General features: G+C 43.1%; 2 protein-coding genes across 2 annotated transcripts; both read right to left on the bottom strand.

The window, feature by feature from the left end:
- Nucleotides 1-246: 246 nt before the first annotated feature.
- On the bottom strand, nucleotides 247-7,501 carry chrng (cholinergic receptor, nicotinic, gamma). Its single transcript, XM_085438582.1, has 12 exons — nucleotides 7,249-7,501; nucleotides 5,733-5,869; nucleotides 5,416-5,460; nucleotides 5,199-5,323; nucleotides 4,233-4,388; nucleotides 3,746-3,843; nucleotides 3,420-3,620; nucleotides 1,798-1,912; nucleotides 1,608-1,722; nucleotides 1,240-1,504; nucleotides 974-1,107; nucleotides 247-866 (listed from the first exon to the last, which is right to left on the bottom strand). The coding sequence occupies exons 1-12, from the start codon at nucleotides 7,499-7,501 to the stop codon at nucleotides 651-653; spliced, it is 1,860 nt and encodes a 619-aa protein (XP_085294708.1). The 3' UTR covers nucleotides 247-650.
- Nucleotides 7,502-8,485: 984 nt separating this feature from the next.
- On the bottom strand, nucleotides 8,486-14,379 carry prss56 (serine protease 56). The gene is made up of 14 exons (XM_085438699.1): nucleotides 14,035-14,379; nucleotides 12,656-12,814; nucleotides 12,281-12,535; nucleotides 11,997-12,186; nucleotides 11,786-11,894; nucleotides 11,533-11,689; nucleotides 11,296-11,438; nucleotides 11,033-11,192; nucleotides 10,680-10,868; nucleotides 10,382-10,573; nucleotides 10,113-10,309; nucleotides 9,303-9,834; nucleotides 9,110-9,216; nucleotides 8,486-9,038 (listed from the first exon to the last, which is right to left on the bottom strand). The coding sequence occupies exons 1-14, from the start codon at nucleotides 14,132-14,134 to the stop codon at nucleotides 8,865-8,867; spliced, it is 2,664 nt and encodes an 887-aa protein (XP_085294825.1). The 5' UTR covers nucleotides 14,135-14,379; the 3' UTR covers nucleotides 8,486-8,864.
- Between the last annotated feature and the right edge of the window lie 5,407 nt (nucleotides 14,380-19,786).

The following is a 19,786-nucleotide window of genomic DNA, read 5'->3' as shown; positions in this document are numbered from 1 at the left end:
GTTTGGCTTTGTGAGTGTTTTCGGACTTCAGCTCCATCTCAAAACGACTCTGTTTCCATCCCAACCAGCCGGATCTGCCTTTTGTTGGGGTAGAAAGGCACCACTCAGTCATGTAATTGAAATGCTTCCAGAGGAGGGGGGCTGTGCAGGATATTTGTGCTTCAGTGGCAGGTTTGGGAGTGGAGGGGTGGGGGCCGAAACTTTCCACTGGCCTCAAAAATGACTCAGTCACAAAAATCATACAATTAAAATGCTTTTATTGATAAAAAGAAAGATTCTCGTACAACGAATGAAATCTGTGGTCGACACCATGTCTCGTGGCTTGTGCCCATAGTTTTGTTAAAAATGAACAGCACTTAGAGCAAACACTGAGATGTAAGTAAGGAGACCATCTTCTACAGCATTAAATGCAACACAAACAATCTCAACAGCCAGGACAGCTGATACAGTATGCATTCACACAATGGTGCAGTGGATTGTACTTGCTTCTGTGATCGTCCGCAGCCCCACAGCAGGCACCTGTGCAGAAAACACATACAGCTGCATCTTCTCCATTCTTTGTATCATAGTCATTAGTGAAAGATCACTAATGAAGGCTGTCAGATTCTCACTCTGGCTAAAGTGATAACATCAAACATTTTCTCCCTGGTTCACCCTAAGGCGTTTGTTTCCATTCCTGCTACAGCAGTAATGTTGTGTAGTGGAGGGAGATACTTCTTTGGATCCCCAGGAAAAGGTGTAGAGGGCGGCTGGTTGAAGTGGCCCATCAAGAAGATGCCAACAGTGCCGATAAAAAACACCAACACCATGACAATAAAGCAGACCCTGTCGATGACACGGGCAACCAGGAACCATTCTTCATTTTCCTGCGGTTGAGTGAGATGATACATTGCTATTAGCTCTGGCATTCCCAACTAAGACCTCATCTAAATGTCCATTGCAAATGTGCAAAGAGTAAAATGGTTAAGCATACACTCTGGAAGTCATTCTGCTGTCTTGCAGTCTCAGCGATGTGTTTGCAGGAGACCACACACTGCTTCAGCTCTGGACTGGCCTTTGCTAGACTATTAACAAGGTGCTGTGCTGTACCCCCCTCCAGCCCATCATCTGGAGTCATATATTCACAAAAAGCCATATATTTACGTGTTATATTTATGCATTTCAAAGGATAACCTAAACTGTCAAAAGTTTTACAAATAATTTAAAAAGAATGTGTAACAAACTCTTTCAAATACTTACGTAGCTTCTCCAGCACTGATTTCATCAATCCATTTCTCCCTCTGAGTTTGTCAAACATGAGCTCAGACCGAGCTGTTTTCATTACGTATTCCTCCGCCTTAGTGATGACAGTGATAGAGCTGCGGCGACGGCAGGGAACCAGGTGGACACCATTCCTGCCTGCAGACACAGTTTCACCATTTCTCATTTCTGATGCATGGCTGGCGTTTGGTGTCCAGGGTTGCATCTGCATCCTAAGTAGGCGAGGCAGGATGTTTAGGAAGATCTGAGGGTGACACGGTGTTTAAGATGAAATCACAGCTAAATAGACGTGTTCCCTTCATTGAGCAGCTTTAAAAGATATTCAAATGATTCAGACACAGCCTCACCTTCCGGACTTTGTCTGCCATTTTGTGAGTGTTTGGGGTTCTCAGGGATACGTTGAGGACTACGACACTGTTTATCACTACCATGGTGGTCACCGACATCACAAACATCAGATACCTGCGGTCAAATGTTCGTATCATTTTCAACACAAACCTAAAACTCTGAGCTGAAATCTGAAAATCAGCCGCTTACTTTCCAATAAGAGGCACCGCTTGAGAAGTCTCTGGAACCTTCTTAGCAATGAGGAAGAGGAACACAGTCTGGCCCAGAAGAGTCACAATAGACATGGTGCACTTCTGACCACCAGCTGTAAAACCAAAACCAGCACTCAGTCAGGGTGGTGCAGTTTTGACCTAATGTATGCATCAACGGCTAGATCGTCACTGTATTTCTATGATCATAGGTCAAAGTATGAATAAAATCCTGACTCACTGTCTACGTACATCAACAGGCACAACATTATGACAGGTAAAGTGAATAACACTAATTATGTCTTCATCATGGCACCTGTTAGTGGATGGGCTATATTAGGGACCAAGTAAACTTTTTGTCTTCAAAGTTGAGGTTAGAAGCAGGAAAAATGTGCAAGCATGAGGATTTGAGCAAGTTTGACAAGGGCCAAATTGTGATGGCTAAACGACTGGGTCAGAGCATCTCATATTTTGCAGCTCTTATGAGTTGTTACTGGTCTGCAGACCAAATGTGGTCCAGGGAAGAAACAGTGGTGAACCAGCAACAAGGTCATAGGCAGCCAAGGCTCACTGACACATGGGCAGCAAAGGCTGGCTCGTGGGGTCCAATCCAGCAGACGAGCTCCTGTAGTTCAAACTGCAGAAGAAGTTCATGCTGGTTCTGATAGAAAAGTGTTAGAATGCACAGTCCATTGTAGCTTGTTGCATATGGGGCTTCAGACCTACATATTCACTCCAAAATTCCTTACAGTTCAATTCAAATACATTTTATTTATATTGCAATTACAACAACAGTCGCCTCAATGTGCTTTAATTGTAAAGACCCTGCAATTATACAAAGAAAACCCCAACAATCAGACAACGCCCTATGAGCAAGCACTTGGTGCCAGTGGGAAGGCAAAACTCCCTTTTAAAAGGAAGAAGCATTGCATAGCTGCATGATGCCCCCAGTCTAATGGGCATGTGCACGTCAGAACTGGATCACAGAGCAATAGAAAAAGGTGGCCATGTGTGATGAATCACTTTTTCTTTTACATCACGTGGACGGCCGGGTGTGTGTGCATCACTTACCTGGGAAACACCTGGCACCAAGATGCACTATGGGAAGAAGGTGAGCTGGTGGAGGCAGTGTTATGCTTTGAGCAATGTTCTGCTGGGAAACCTTGGGTCCTGCCATCCATGTGGATGTTACTTTGACATATACCACCTATGTAAAGATTGTTGCAGACCATGAAAAAGCTTTCATGGAAACAGTATCCCCTGATGGCTGTGGCCTCGTTCAGCAGGATAGTGCTTCCTGACACAAATGTTTCAGGAATACTTTGAGGAGCACAAGAACAGGTTTGAGGTGTTGACTTGGCCTCCAAATTCCCCAGATCTCAGTCCAGTCGAGGATCTGCAGGATGTACTGGACAAACAAGTCCAATTCATGGAGGCCCTGCCATGAAACATTTTAGGACTAAAGGATCTGTTGCTAACATCTTGGTGCCAGATACCAGAGCACACCTTCAGGGCTCTAGTGGAGTCCAGCAAAAGATGGACCACCACAGTACTAGGCAGATAGTCATGATGTTATGCCTGATGGGTTTATGATCACACTTTACACAAAGTAAGAAGAAGAACCTTTGGCAGGTAAGTAGTAGACTAGCAGGCCGAGGGAGGAGAAGAGGACACAGGGAGCAATAATGTTAATGATGTAGAAGACAGGCTTCCTCTGAATGATAAGAAAGAAGACCAGCTCCTGATACTCCAGGTCATCTTTGGTGTACTGAGTGTTGATCACCTTCTTGGCTGGTCTGTGTCTGATAATCCACTCTCCATTCTCTAAAAAACACAAAATAAAAGTCTTTAATAGTCTTTTATCACAAGAAAAAAAGTTTCTTCTTCTTTATATGAACCAATGGATGTCTTTATTGTGTTCACTAATTTCAAATCTATTCTTCAAATACCTGTAAAGGCCTCTGGGTCGATATCCACCCACTCTAATGTGACGTCATCTTCTTTTGTGAGAACCAGCTCGATCTCATTGGCGCTGTAAGTCTGCGAGCTGAACACATGGCACAGAACATGCGGTCAGAGTCGACCAGTCAACACCTTCAAGAGCAAGAAGGTAACATGACTGAAGGAAGCTGATTGCTGTTGATTTAGACACTCTGGATTCTTTTTACATGTCATGCCTTTAATTAAATTTTATTTATATAAGAAGAAATTACATAAAGGGTTGACCCTATAATAATACAGAGAAAACCCCAGCAATGAGAAAACCCCCGATGAGCAAGCACTTGGTGACAGTTCGAAGGCAAAACTCCCTTTTAACAAAATACCTCCGGCAGCACCAGGCTGGGGGAGGGACAACCATCTCCCTTGACCGGTTGGGGGTGACAGACTTGTGATTGCTTGCGTTTTGTACAGATCAAGTCCCATCTGATCTCTTACCGGAAGACCATGGTGCAGTTCTGCCAGTCGAAGGGAAAATAGTTCACAGTGATGGCACAGGCGCTGTGGTAAATAGCAGGAGGCAGCCAGTACACACAGCCATCAGGAGACACCAGTGCATTGCAGTAAAGAGCTACCTCAAAATGTCCATCAATGCTACGGACCAGAAGGAAGATGAGAAAGATGGTGTATGGTTTATCTGCAGTTAATTGCATACATTCGTGCACGCATGCACACATCAGGCCTCATTCATGATTTCACACGTACAGGCTTGTAGATTTATCTTAGATAAGAGAAACTTTACCTGGAAACAAATACATCTGTCATCATAATGTGATAATATGTGTTTTTAAATGGTTGCAATAGTATTAAAAACGAAATCTGCCTCTAACAGTGTGAGAGTGCAGAACCTGAAAGCGCTATCTGAAGTTCACTCATGACTTCTTTTACCTAAACTCTGCCCTTTGCTTCCATTTTTGCACCACTGTGCTTCTCCTCGGCGAGCACAGAGGAAAGGAGATTTTAGAAACACGATGTAATGTTTACCTTTCACTAGGGTTGGTGCAGCTCAAAGAAAACAGAACCGAAGTTTTGTTTTAAAAAAAGGCAGCTACATCTTTGGTGAATGCTTTCTTCGCCTCCCACATGTTGTTTGGTTTACTTTCAAAGTACTTTAGGTGCATTTACAAGGCTTTAAGCAGACTGGTTAGTCCAGAGAAACCTGATTTAACCCACAGGTCTCCTGAATAAACAAATATCAGAATCAACTATGATTTGATGGGTGATTGTATGAATGCATTTTTAATGTTCCCATTTATCCTGAAAATGAATTTATTGTTAATTAATATTTTAGAATGCTTCAACTAACAGCCCAAAAAAGTCCTCAGAGACGTATCATGATGGCTGCCTAACCATTAAAACTCATATCTCAATGGAAAATTCATATCTGAAGGTGGATTCACTCACTTGTTCTCCAGTACAATGTCAGGCAACCAGATGCTTTTGGAGGGGACACGCAGACTAGAGGTGATGTTCCCATACAGAGCTGACCTGGGTGACTGGTCCCATCTCAGCCTGTAGTCGCACCATTGCTACACACAGAAACACTGCAGGTTTGACTTCTTTTCGAATGCATAAACTGGGTATTTTTGAAAGAAGCTAAAAAAGGACCTCCAAAAGTTACCATTTCGATCCAGACGTTGGTGGTCAGGGCCTCCTCCTTTTCATTCTGAGGACACAGTTTGGTAAACATTGCAACCATAGACAATAACCCTCTGAGGTCATTATAGATGATAACCCAACTCTAACCCTAGCCTGTCCTACGTTTTGAAGACGAAAATATTACATTTTTGATGTGTGTCAGTTAGACTTTGCTCATGGCTTGGGAGAATAATTTAATAAAAATAAAAATGATGTATCCTGATTGTCTAATGTGAGAATTAGGGTTTTGGTCAGGGTCATCACTGGCTAATCATACGCACCAGGACAAGCTCTACTCACCAGAGAGATGAGGTTGGTGAGCGTCATCTTGATGGAGACTTTAGTGATGTCTCCACTCTTCTCCATGGGCCGAACGTTCTTGTTGTAGCCCTTCATCAAATCCTTAAACAGCTCCCTTTCAAGGTTGGCTGCCGAGGCTGCGCACAAGAACATGAACAGCCACGACAAAGCAGGTTGATTTAAAGGGTCGATCTGCGCATTTTTATAGCAGGTAAAATAGCCAGACAATCCAAAAAGCTGTGGGAATCAGCAAATAAAGATAGTAAGTTGTAAAAGATTTGAATTCGACTGATCTTCTGGTCAAGATCTTCTCAGGCACGTCCAGATGTCTTCCAGTACATCTGATTTTATTTTTGTAACTTGTTAGAGACACAAATGCAAGGGGACACAATGGAACTTCTATGAAGTGAAGCAGATGTAGCATCCGTGCTGAAATAAGTCCAGAAGTCTTGTGTAGAGATTTTTATGTTTATGTGATGATGCCCGCAGCTTTTCGATCGTATCTCTTGCATTGTCTGCTCGTCATAAGGAATATTTGCTCCATAGTTGCATCAGCTCTACTGTGACGTTTGAGATTACAACATGGTTACCGCGGTTTCGATTTGTGGCAAAATTATTAACAAACAGCCTGCTTTAAAAACTGGATGAAAGAAGTTAGTATATAGGAGGTATGGGCATTTGATTAAAAATGCTATTGAGCTGCATGATGGGAAATGTAGGCTTCAGAACTTATTAAGCCAGAAGATTAGGTATCTCTACTTACTTCTTTCATCTCCCCAACATTATGGAAGCCTAACAAAAAAACTGCTGAAGTGCACGGGTAAAAACAGTCTCTCGTGAATGTTTTGACAAAGTTTAATTTCCCAGAGAAACTTTGTCGTAATAATCAAATGATCAATGAAGAGACAACTACATTATAAAAATATTTGTTTTGTAAAAACCACCAGCGCACAAAAGATTATTTCAGTTTACTAACAAACTGGAAAAATAACAAAAAACAAAAAAAGTTATTAAAAACAATTTCAAACTGTCTTATGGAGGAAAGCTTTTAATTGTCCTTTGGTGCCCGAGAAAACAAAGTAGTAATGACTATTAAAATGTATATTTCAAATATTCAATAATTTTTTAAAAATGTAGTTACCAGACTAATAGTCGACTGTGAAAGAGAACACATGTATAGTATCAGCATAACAAAATGAGTGGGACTGTGTGCACTGACAAATGTATATTAGATCTTTTAGATAGAACAGATGTTTTGAGATTTACCAGTGAAAATGCCAACAACACATGGTCTGTACAGTCTGGTGATCAGTGCTTTTCAGTGTACTGCACTTTGTTTGAATGCAAACACAGTGAGAATTAGTGAAAATAATAGACTGCTAAAAAAAAAGCATATTGTTTCTAAGCAACACTCAGCAGCATCTTTGGTCTTCAAAAACAACAGCATGCAAATCACAGCAACAAGAAACCCAAACTGCTTCCCTCAAACTGTGCAGTGGCTCCTTAGTGTTCCTACCTGTGGCACAAAACACCAACACTCCAATAAAGAGTGGCAGAGTGCACGGAGCTCCAAAGTCCATCAGCGTGTCTTTGTGCAGTGCTGTCCCAGACAAACCCTCAACCACTAATGTGACACGCACGGACTCGGGCACCCGTGTGTGCTTCCCACCAGAGGTCGAAGCTCGGGTTGACGGGAAGGCTGAAGGTTGGGGGTTGGTGACTGGGTGATTGTTAGGGTAAAATCCAAAAGTGGATTTCCAGCACGGCATAGCCAGCTGTCACACAGACACACACCCATAGTTTGAGCATTGTACTCTGTCCATGGCTGCCCTCCAGTGTTAAACATGTCGCATTATAATTCTGTTCGGTGCACCCGTCTATTGTTGCTCAGTTACATGAACGCAATTCTCTGTAATGAACTCAAAGCACACTCGGCCCAGCACTGATATCTAAAACTCTCAGTTTTATAGTCTCAGTTAAATCTATTCTTTACAACAGAGGGATTAGACAGATCTGGTGTTAAAGAGAGAAAGAGCACAACAAGCCAGAAACTAAAAAAAAACTGACAAACAGCAGAGAAGACAACAGGTGGGAAGTCTTGTCCATTTACAGCACAGCGTCTGTGATGAGTGGCCAGGCCCTGGATGCCAGCACATTTGTGTCCTGTCATGACTTGTGTGTGTGTACGTGCATGTTTGTCACAAAAATACACACACTTAAGCACGCAGGTCAAAAGCAGGAGTTAATGTGATGTAACAGAGGTATGTATCTGTGTTTACTCAGCTGTCTTGCCCCTGTATGTTCCTTTTCTGGGAAATTACCTGTCTGTGATCACAACGTTAAGTACCGGCTTAATTCAACCGATTGTTTAAAGACTCAAATACAGGATTAGAGAAGCAAAAGTCAACACAAAGCAATAATGGGGGCCTGTTTGCTGCTCAAAGAGTGCCACTTCCTTTAAACTTGCCAGTTGTGGATAATGACAGACAATAAGAGACTCTAGAGGGTGGTGTATTTCTGGATCCTGTTAAAATTACCCATCTTAAGAAGAGAAATCACGGAGGTTCTTGTCATCACAGTAACAGCTGCTGCACTGACCGTAAAGCTCTGCTCAAAGGGTGAAACCAATGAATGTGGGGTCACAAAGACGGGAAGATCAGAAGCTGCATTACTGCTAACTCAATCTTTCCTTACAATAAACACAGCATCCCATAACATTAATAACTTTTTTATTTATAGACCTTAATTTTTGTTTTGTTTTTTTACAAAAATACAAATACTTTTCTCTATACAAATAAATATTACAAGAATAAACATTACATAATATATATAGCACGTATGTGCTTTACAAGAGGCTCAACCTTTGTAAAAGACAATATGAATAACTTATCATTTTTGTTCGGGTTCATACGTTAGACAAGGCTGCGTCTACAACCACATACAAAAGCTTGTGGTGTGACCGGTGGTCAGTAAGTGGGTTGATACATTCATGTTTTTCGTTTAGAGTCAGGAAACAGCAGAGGCAAGAAGTAAAGTCTGTGCGTGCTTTCAACGCATCTGTCTGTTAAAAGCTTCTCAGTTGACTTGGAGAGGCTTTCTGCCATCATCTCTCCTTTTTAGCGTTGGCAGCAGTTACGACTTGAGAGCCTCCAGTGCCAAAGCGATGATCCTCGGCACGCTGCGGTAGAAAGAATCGTTTTCTAGGCCCACAAGACTGTAGAAGGTCAAAGGTCGTCCTCCAACTACAGCTCTGACCCGCGCTTGGTAAAGTCCTCGGTCATTCTTGGAGCCCAGATCAACTAACACCTGAAGAAAGGAGAGAGCTCATTAAAAGGCTGTTTCAAAAAGAATATTGCATGCATCTTACTGGGACTTACCTCCTGGAAGTTCATGTGGAGATTCTTGCTCGGGATGTTTAACACCCAGCTGTAAGAGTCTCTGACTTGGCTGACTTTCTGTGAAGACTCTCTCACTCCAGGACAAACTACAGGGGGGAAACAAACACACTTGAGCACATGCATTTTGGAATATATGTAATGAAACTTGTCTGAATAAAGATGTGGCACACACTTTTCATGTTGGCGCCGGTCGTTTGCCTCCTGTGAACAAGGCTCCTGTATTTTCTGTGAAGAATTAAAGGCTTGACAGCAGCCTGTCTGAGGTCAGCGGTCTCTGTGGGCGCGCTCTCAGTGACTGGCTGGAGAACAGTTGTTGACTCTGTGCTGTCTCCATTCTCAGAAAATGTCAAATCCTCTGACGCGCCTCTCCGTTTTTCATTAGCAGTAGCTTCTTCACTAAATGAGCTTTCACTCTGCGATCCTGCTTCTGTGGCAATCCTACTTTGTGCCTTTAAATTCTTAACATCATTTATGAACGCTGTCAGAAGTGACCAAGGCTTCTGTGATACCCAGGAAGACGAGGGTGGGTGGGTGTGGTCCGGCGCTCCAGTGGATGGAGTAAAGACAGACGGAGACTCCTCCTGAAGGTAGACTGTGTCCAAGTGCAGGATGGGAGGAGCAGCTCTGGAGTCCAGTTTGGAATGCAGAGCTGAGATGATGGATTGATATTCTCCCTCGAGCTGCTGCAGAAAGGAGTCCTGTGTCTGGAGACATTAAAAATAGATTTTGATGTTCAGATTAAGCTGAAATTAAAACATACGGAAACAAAGTGAAGCCGTAGCTGAAAGAAACTCACATTAACCCTCCCTAGGTTTGATTTTCATTGTTTTATCTTACTGGGATTTGTTTTGTGCTGTAATTAACCACAGTTTACTTTGTACACATGCAGTTATTCATTAAATTAAACACATATACAATTCAAATTGTCGTCTGTGTAAGATAAACCATGCATCACTTTATTCTTGAGCATTAAACAGCGCACCTGCAAGAAAAGGTTGTCCTCCTGCTTCCTGATTTTGGAGGAGATATCTGTGTCAGGGTTTTGTTCATCCACATCATCGGCCATGCTTCTCAGGTATTTCTCCCAGTCATCCACCAACGCCCCGACGTCTGTGAATAAGGCTGGGGGAACTGGAGAAGGGCCTTCCTCTGCTGGCACCACAGCACCACCTAGCTGTTCTGCAAGTAATAAAACACCTGTTACAGCAGCAAGCAGCAAAACATGACAGGCATCCTCTGTCAGTCATGTACCTTCAATCTGTTTAAGACTGTGGCTCAGGCCTAGGTCCCGCCTCTCTCTGGTGTGAGTGAAAGCTGTGCTGTAGATATGCTCCACAAGCTGAGGCAGAGTCTGGGTGAAGAAAGTCAAGTCCACTTTGTCCCTGATGTAGTCCTCGGCCCTCTGGAGCAAGTCCAGCAGGGTCTGCAAGAATGAGTGCAACTCTAGATGATGGAGAGAGAATGAAAGATCAGAAAACTCAGCGCAAACAGTATATCAGGTATTTATTGTACATTCATGAAGCCAGGCGTTTCAAATAAAAGTACTCACGGCATTTCTTGAAGCGTGTGAGGCATTTGTCCTCGGCCAGTCGGCTGCAAGCGCTGGCAGACTGACCAGAAGGACAGGTCAGTTTATAGAAGCGACACAGAGAGCTGAACTCTGACCTCTGTTCTTCTTCTGTCATTTCAGTTGTCTTTAGAAGCTCTGGACATGTAGGCTCACGGCTCCCAAATGACTCTAAAAAGAAGAAGTAGAAGTGATGATTTCATGATGAAGTGCAGTATGTCAGTATTACGGAGTAGCCACTGATAATACTTTTCAAATTACTCAGATGAGTTTACTTTTACGGTAAAGCGAGGTTATGTCAGATTACTTTATATTGATATAAATACACAACTTACTTTGTATCTCTGCCTGAATCCAGTCAGAGAAGGCAGACACCCGCGTATAAACGCCGGGCTTGCCTTTCTCTCCACAGCCGTCTCCCCAGGATGTGATGCCATGGAGCTGAAATCGACCAGATATTCGGTCCTGGTAGATCAGGGGGCCGCCAGAATCTCCCTGCAGGTGATAGTTTATGGTTTACAATGAATTAAAGTGGTGCCACTTCAGTAACTGATAAAGATAATTCAAAAAGAAAACCCAGAAATTCTAATGTGCCCACCTGACAAGAGTCTATGCCTCCAGAAAGATAACCAGCACAAAGCATAGTGTTGGTGACCAGTTCTTTGCCAAGAGCACTCTTACAGGTGCTTTGAGGCAGCAGGGGCACCTTGGCCTCCATCACCACATCAGCAGATGGGCCATCTATGGACAAAAATACACCATTATTGATTTGGTAGGATACAAAAATAAGTTGAGGCTAGCATGACACAGTGTGTCTATAGGATACTGAACTCACCTTCATAGAGGGAGCCCCAGCCTGCCACCAGACACGGGCTGCCAGTGGGGGGCTCCATACCAGAAGGAAGACACACTGGGGTGACATGTTGAGACAGGACCACTGGAGAAGTCAGCTCCACCAGTGCTATATCATTGTTAAATGTCTTTGGGTTGAACTGCAGAGACGTGACAGACCTGTTATTGCCCCTGATCAATAAATCGGTGATTAATTAAAATACTAAAAGCTATGATCCTGCACGTTGGATTTTTACCTTCGGATGGGGGATGACGCGATTCACTTTGAGAACCTGTTCATCAGGGTCAGTCTTGGTGATGTCGAACTCACCTACGACAGCTGTCCAGTAGCTCTCGCTACGGCTGCTGCAGAGGTCAAAAGACAGTTTTAACAAATGCTAAATGCTGTGAATTTGACTACTATCTCATCTGTCTTTGCAAAGAAAATAGTCACACATGCACACTAACCCAGCAAAACAATGTGCGGCAGTGACCACCCAGGAGCTGTCCACCAGAACCCCTCCACACATCAAGGCACCATCCAGCTGCAGGTTAACCAGCCAGGGCCAGCTGCCTGGAGGTGCAGGAGAGCCGCCCACAATCCTGGAGCGAGGCTGGGTAACATTTTGCACTGTGGCTGACCTCTGACCGCACACTGCTGCTGGGACAGAGAACAGGCATCGCTGGTGAAAAACGATGCAAAGCAATTAAATCTAATGCCTCTGCGTGTGTAAAAAGATGTCTCCGCTCACCCTGTGCGTGCGTCTGCATAGCCGGTTCCAGGTTCTGCATTGTGTTGAGCAGGCTGCACTGGAGGACGCGAGCGCTGCAGCTCTCCCCCATGACCCTGATGCAGCTCTCCGTGTCCGCCTCACCAGGTGGGCAGCGATGCTGATAGTACGCACAGGCCTGACTCAGAGCCCAGCTCCTCTCCGCCTCACCTTGAAGCTTCTGGGCCTTACTGATGACCTCACAGCTAGGCTCTGATAGAGCATTGGAAGAAGACGCTGTTGACAAGAAGGGGACATCTAAGACACACCAAGATATAGCGGTGGTGGAGCGGTGACTCGATGTGACTAAAAGGTGATCAGGATTGAACAGGCAAGTAAGCATGATGTTGCACTCACAGCAGGACCCTGACAGCTGTCCGCAGTTCTGAAACAGACAGGGAACACAACCCCGGCAGCTGGCTTCAGCCCGGCTTCTCTCAGACGTTGCACGCTCAAGAGTGGATAGAGCACTGGCCATGGCTGCTTCCAGCACAACAGTGCCCCGATCAGACAGAGCTGCAGGAAGGACAGGAAGAAAAAGAAAAGAAGAGAAAGGAAAGGTGCAAGAAAAGAGAAGAAAATACAGATGAGCAACATAAATCAGCCAAGCCGATGTGCAATGACATACGCTGATATTTGCCTCCAAGGTCCAGAACTGCACTGGGATGAATTCCAAACTCAATCAGTTCTACTGTGAGATTTTATTTCCTGAACACATATGCAGAGACTTGTTTGCATTATTATCAATAAAATGACCCAATTTTTGTTTTGAGGAGAAGTTTGTGGCAGTGATTTTAAAAAGAAGGACATCTAGGTCATCATAAGGAAGACAGTCATTTGCTGTGGGAACACAGTGTATGTAAGCATTAACGTGAATTGGTGCAGCTTTCTGGTATGTGTGTGAGTAGCCCCCTTTTTTCTCATGCTGCTCTTTGAGCTCATTGGCAGCATTTTGGGGAAGCTAGCTCACGCTCAGCACCCTGGTGAGTCTTCTACAGACACACTTCAATCGGGCCGCCGACCCTGCTGCCCCCCTCTGTGCCGCAAAACATCACAGGATACGCCAGTAACAACAACAATACTGATTGAAGATTTAATTAGAAGGCCAAGGCTGAGCGGGCAGAGGCTGGTGGGCAGGGACAGGCCCTAAGGGCACAGGCTGGCAGCCCCGGGGCCGTTGGGACCCATAGTCCCGTGTTCCAATCACACTGCCATCACCAGTCACTTGCATGAAGGCTCTGCTGTACTCAGCACCTCAACCAGAGAAGGCCAGAGGCCCCTCAACACTGTGCTCTACTGTAGGATTTAAAGGTCACACAGCACTAATAAAATTAATTTAAACAACTGTTTGCTGCTTCAAACAGGTCCTGAAGAGTAGTGCTGAAATTGGTCAGTACTCATTATTTACATTTGTGCTCTTTACAATGTGTTGTTTTCAAGCATTGAAGTTAAAAATCCATGAAAGCAAAACTTTAGATTTTTTTATTAGATGTGTACATGTGCCAAACTGAAGGTGAATCTCACTCAGACTAGCAATATCCCCAGATGTTTCTTCTTGTGTTTGACTCACTGAGAGGTAGTAATGCTTTAAGCATTACTATTTGTTTTCTGCAAGAGACACATTTGCTACTGAAGACATCTGACATAAGCTCTCCTAAATATAGTCACAGATAGCTACAGCTGTGACCACTCTTAACACAAACTGCCATCAATGAGAAATGATGGGTCAGTTTTACCTTTAAGAGCACTCTGGGGCATCATGTAGACCTCTCTTCCTGTTGGGGCTCCCAGCAAGCAGTCCAGCCCCATAAGCAGCAGTGACACCAGCAGCGGCATGCTGTCAGAGCATCAGACCTCCACTCCACAGTGGCAAGAAGCAGGCAGGCAAGAGACACACAGAACGACTGAAGAGGATGCAGATGAGCTGGAGATGAGTCTGCAGTGTTTCCAGGTCCTTGTTGTCTGGCAGCTCTATGCATTCACTAACTGTCTCCCTCCTCCTGACTCTCTGGGCTCTTTCCCAAACTGTGGTGCAGGGCATCTGTCTGTAAGTTTACTTAGAGGAACAATAGATGCCTGGAGTAGTCCCTGGTATATATAGAGCCCTCAGGGGACCACAAGCAAGAGGGAGGGGGTAGAGGATAGGAAAGAGAGGGAGAGGGAGGGAGAAATGCTCCCATGGCCAATACACAAACAGATGAATTCATTAAGACTGTGACAGCAAATCGGGCGCAACTTGCCAAGGCTGGACATTACAAAGAGGCTTGGTTCTATGAAAGAAGACCGAGTGAGGGAGCGAGAGAGATACAGAGGAGGGGGGGAAGAAGAGCGATTGGCTGGGCTTTGAGGAAGGGGGTGTTGTCTGAATTAATGCGATAGAAAGAGGGAGAAAGTTATACAGTTAAGGATAGTAAATGATGCAGAGTATAAGCATCTAAACCAAAGAGTCATAGTATTGCAGGAGGAAGCAGGAAACAGAGGGAGGCTGAGTGTGAGAGAGCAGGAGCGAGGGAGAGGGAAGTGTCTGCCATTGCCCATGCCCCTCAAAGAGGGCATTGTCCCAGGCGTCCCTCTGAGGATGGCCACATCAAAGCCGTCCTCCGGGCATCACTTGGATGCCGCCTCCATTGATCACTTACAGTCTTTTATCCCCCCCATTAAAATATTGTCAGTTCACATCACTTTTGTCTTTCTCTGCTGAACTTTGCTTTTGTTACATAAAGATACAGTAAAAGACTGCTCAGGAACATGATGTATTTTTTAAAGAAAAAGAGAAATCCTTGATTAAGACCACAACTTGAATTATGTTGTAGATTATGGTGATATTCTCACCCGCCAAAACAATAGGGGCACGTTAAAAGTCAGAACAATTTCCTACTACATAGACATGTTACATTATAAACTTTTTTAAAATGAATATTTATAGGTTTTTGAGAAAATGCCACACAGGGCAAGCAATAAGATTTTGTGAAATGTAAGGGATAAAACTACGGAAGAGGATTAGGGCCACTGGAAAAAAATCTGAGAAAAAAGTCAGAATTCTGACTTTAATCTCAGAATTCAGGAAAAGAAAAAAAAAAAAAGACGCGCCCACTTTTTTTCCCCCTAATCCTCTTCAGTATAAAACTGTTATGTAAAAATATTAGATGAATAAATCAACAGGACTATGCCCCCTATTAAAAAAAACAAGGTTAATGCAGCATAAAGGCAGTGGTTAAGTGACGTCATTAGTTGCAGTTGTACAGTGTAGACTCAGGAGCATAAACAATAAATGCTAAGTGTCGCTAAGTGATATCTAAAGATGAGAACAATCATTTTAAGGCTATTCCAGCTGTTAAAATCTGGAAAAAACAGCTATACTGTTTCATCTGATGTAGGCATAGTCCCAAATCCCTGTAGTGGAGCTAACATGCTCACTAATTTAATCTATTTTTAAGCTGGATCTGTTCTACTTTTAACTTACACTTTATGTTTAGAAATAAATAATCAGCTTACCATTTATCAGTTGTGGTTAGAAAACTGCTTCAACCATTTATCCATAACTACTGGCTTGAGTTAAACCATTTGTCTACTAATTGTTGTTACTACGCTAATCAATTTAACAGCTAGCTGTTAAGCTAGTTTAAACACTTGTAGCAGTTTCCATCCCATCAACAATTTCAACTGATTGCCACACTTTAAGTGGGCTGTTTCAGCTGTTTCTATAACTTCTTTTGACCATTACCGATCATTTTAAATCAGATATGTATTTATTTTCGTGGTCAGTGTTTTCTTTTTGTCATTTATTTATTTATTAACCATTTAGCTCAAATCTGTTAAGGTCCACTGATTGAGCTAATTTCTCACCCAACTCCAGCTACTGCACATGTACCACCTGAGTTGCCTGCTTTAACTTCTGGTTGTGAATGAGGCTTTTCCAGCCTTAGGTGCCACCAGTGACTATACAGCTGACTACCCAGCCATTAGGCCAGAGTACTTAAGGCCACAGAGAGGCGAGCTCCAGTACTAGAGCGCCTTTGTGTTGCAGCTTGTGAGCTGTGTGTGTGTTTTGGCAAGGAGGGTGTTTTGGCAATTTTCAACTGTTTTGACTTACTCTTTTGATCAGCTTCTAGGTTTTGTTGGGCTTTTCTTCTTTTGATCGTGATAGCAGCTTTTGTTTGATTACTTAGTAAGAAAAATGTATTTAATTGGCTAATTTACCCTCATGTCTCCTTTTTCAAACTGAACAAGTTGTGTTGCTTTCCCCCCATTACCTTAGCTTCCTGGGGTATAACAACCAACTTTAGTAGTTTTTAAGAGTGATTATATTGAATAAAAACAAAATTCAACATGTTCTGACAACATGGAGCCACAGTCTAGATGGACGGACAAAGTGGTCTCTGCTGACAAACCCAAAGGAGGAGTACAAATTGGAGTCAACTCAGAGCCAACTAACCGGCTGAACGATAAAAAGAGCGGCTGCCCAATCTAGCAGAGCATTATCAAAGAGGGCCGTCCACTGCTGCCACAACCCAGCCCTGACAGTTCACACTGACAGCATTATATACTATGTGTTAGTGTGTGACTGTGTGTTTATGTTTCAAAGCTTCTGCTTACGTAAGTTCAAACACTGGAAAACCGCAAACAGTCAAATATGAAAACACGAGACTTTAAAAACCACTCTGAGTTAAACAAACTGCGCTAATTGCACTTCTTCTTTTTCAAGCTTTGCTTAGACATTTGTTAATGTGCATATGTTTTGTGGTACTCATTGTGCTCCAGCCCCCTGTATGCACTCGTGCGGCATGATGAGATCAGAGAGCAGGTTCGGGAGGAGCAGAGCGGGACTGAACAAACGGGCGGCACTCTTTCATCCCTTCCCCATTTGCTGTTGATGTCCTTTGATTAATTTGCCTTTTGATGAATCTTCCTTCATCTATCTACCAAACATGGAGCGCTCTCTTTTTTCCCCCTGCCAACTTCTACATCTGTGATGTTCTGTTCTCCAACGGTTCCTTTGACACATTTCAGGATCTTCAGTTTAAGGCAAAGGTTTTGTCATTCTGCTTGTTGTTATTGGGATCTATGAGTGTGAAAGAAGAAAGAAAGAAAGAAGCTTTGCAGGACTCTGTGTAGTCATGTGAGAAACTAAGCACACCCCAGCTTCATGAGCAACTTGAAGCAATCATTCACTGTGTATCTATCAGTCTCTCACATGGTTGTGTAGAAATTTTTCCCACTGTGCCTTTCAGTGTTGCTTCTTTTCATTGAGCTTTACAGACATTCACCTATGTACAGATCTCCAGTATTTCAATCAGGCTGTGCATGGGATCATTGTCCTTTGTATTTTAATTTGGGCCAACCTTTAGCTCTCAGACAGAACGCCTCACATTTGACTCTAGAATCTTTTAGTTTAACACTGTAAAGTGCTGTGGCTGCAAAATAAGCCCAAATCAACATCCCTCCACTACTGTGCTTGACAGCTGATGTGATTTGTGCTGGTACGCAGTATTTGATTTCTTTTCCAAATGTGGCACTGTGCACCATGACCAAACATCTTCACTTTGATCTCATCTATCCATAAGACATTTTTTTTTCTCTTTAGGAGGCTTTCTGCTGACAATCCTTCCAAACAAGCTTGTTCAGTCTTTTTCTAACTGCTGTCATGAACTTTAACATTTAACGTGCTAACTGAGGCATGTAGAGTCTGAGATACGGCTCATGTTTTGCAGTTTCTCTGAACACTGCATGGGTGAATATGCTGAGATGTCCACTCCTGGAAAAACTGGCGACTCTCTTGAATGTTTTCCATTTGTGAATACTATTTCTCACTATAGAATTATGGCCTTCAGATGGCTTGGAAATGGCCTTATAACCCTTCCTATTTAAGATCAATAATGAAGTATTTCCTACTCAGTGTTGTGTTAGCACACACTTGAATATTTTAGACCAGCAAACTGCCTCTGCTTTTATAGAGGTGGTCACCTAAGCTGATGAACAGTGAATCAAGAGCATTTGACTAGCAGCTCTGGGCTTTAATTAAATTAATTAAATTAAATTAAAACTGCAGCACTCAACCAGACAGTGGACGGAAATTTCACTTTTCTGTGACGCAATAAAGACAGGATTTAAACAGTATTTTTAAAACTGCTTTTTATTATTATCACATAACAAACAAAATTAACTCTTGGTTGGTCGTCAAAATTTACACCCTTTTACGGTCGTCGGGACCCAAAATGGTCCCTATTTTGACTATGACCATCAGAGGGTTAAGATCAGATTGTGGTCTAGTGATTAAATGACTACTTTAAGATTGTTAGCTTCCCCAGGTTTCAGGACAGATCAGTGTAGCTGGTATAGTTTTAGGACCTGCTGGCATTTAAGGTTATTCAGTGGTCTACATCTGTCTCAGGCCTTCAGTGAAGCACTGACTAAAACATATTTCTCTGCAATCGATATTAAAAGCACCACACTCCTCAGGAGAGTAATGTTTTATTGAGGAAATATGAGAGGTCTGTTAGAAGCAGCAAGGAATATACTAGCTTCTCTGCAGAAATTCACATGGATGCACATCATCTGCTGAACAGTTCACAAATGATTTACTGAGGGGTTCACAGGCTTTTCTGTGGTTGGCTGCTTGAGCAGGTTACATTGAGAAAACGCACAATGCACAGTACAGCACAAACTCACACTACAATGCGACATTAACAACAATCGTGTTGAAAAACTCCCAGGTATTGTGTTCAGTTATGAAACCATTCCCCCCCCCATTGTCTCGGGCCGAAAACAATTGAAATCTAGGTCAGTGGGGTACGCAAGGGAGAAGAGGTTCCCAACATTTCAGCACAGACAGACACTTGAACCTCATGACAATAGTCAAGCAGAAGCAGCTCGTCTGCACAGGCCTGTCATTGTTAGACATGTTGTTAATTAGATCTATTATGACCTCAACAATCACATTAACTGCCATTAAGTTCACATTAACCACCAACTGTTCGATAATGAAATCTCCAATTTATGTAAATGGAGTGAGAATGATGACATGGCTGATTAAGTTTATGTGGAAACATAGCTCAGATCATCTTTCCTGATAATAATTCAACCACGCACCCATGATCTTCTCATAAAATATTGCATTTTTAGGGAAATAGATGGAGTTGTTAAAAGAGTGGCACGGAGATATAAAACTGTGCTTAGCTATGGTTTGAAATTGGATACTCTGAATCTGTATCTTTGACCTTGGAGCCACATGTGAGGGGTGAAAAGCTTTTTCTTTCAGTCACCCTTTGCTAAATGCTTTGAAACTACTTAGCATCTTCTGGTTCATGTACCTGCAGGGAACGGGCAGTCTGTCTCTAAAATGTGTATTTCTCTGTGCTGCGTGCTTTGGGCTCCTGATCACTGAAATAAGGCCACACTTTGTTGCATCAAAAACGAAAAAAGACTAGCAGCCAGCTGAAAAAGGAGACAGGCTGCAAGAAGAGAATCCACAAGCAGCAGCTTTGTAAA

Source organism: Copadichromis virginalis, linkage group LG18 (assembly GCF_057382275.1).
Source record: "Copadichromis virginalis isolate Kocher_CV1m ecotype Utaka linkage group LG18, C_Virginalis_male_GT1.1, whole genome shotgun sequence".
NCBI classification, from domain to species: Eukaryota; Metazoa; Chordata; class Actinopteri; order Cichliformes; family Cichlidae; genus Copadichromis; species Copadichromis virginalis.
Note: the sequence above shows the minus strand (reverse complement) of the source record. Positions and strands in the feature narration are given on the sequence as shown.

Bases quoted from the DNA above. Each gene is read 5' to 3' on its own strand.
- chrng (XM_085438582.1), bottom strand. From the start codon at position 7,501: ATGCCGTGCTGGAAATCCACTTTTGGATTTTACCCTAACAATCACCCA. The intron at 5,870-7,248 runs GTAGGAACACTA...TCTTGTGCGCAG, and splicing joins GTTGGTGTTTTGTGCCACAG to CCTCGGCAGCCAACCTTGAA. The intron at 5,461-5,732 runs GTGAGTAGAGCT...CTGTGTCCTCAG, and splicing joins TCACCAACCTCATCTCTCTG to AATGAAAAGGAGGAGGCCCT.
- prss56 (XM_085438699.1), bottom strand. From the start codon at position 14,134: ATGCCGCTGCTGGTGTCACTGCTGCTTATGGGGCTGGACTGCTTGCTG. The intron at 12,815-14,034 runs GTAAAACTGACC...TCCTTCCTGCAG, and splicing joins GCCCCAGAGTGCTCTTAAAG to CTCTGTCTGATCGGGGCACT. The intron at 11,895-11,996 runs GTTAGTGTGCAT...TGACCTCTGCAG, and splicing joins GCCGCACATTGTTTTGCTGG to CAGCCGTAGCGAGAGCTACT.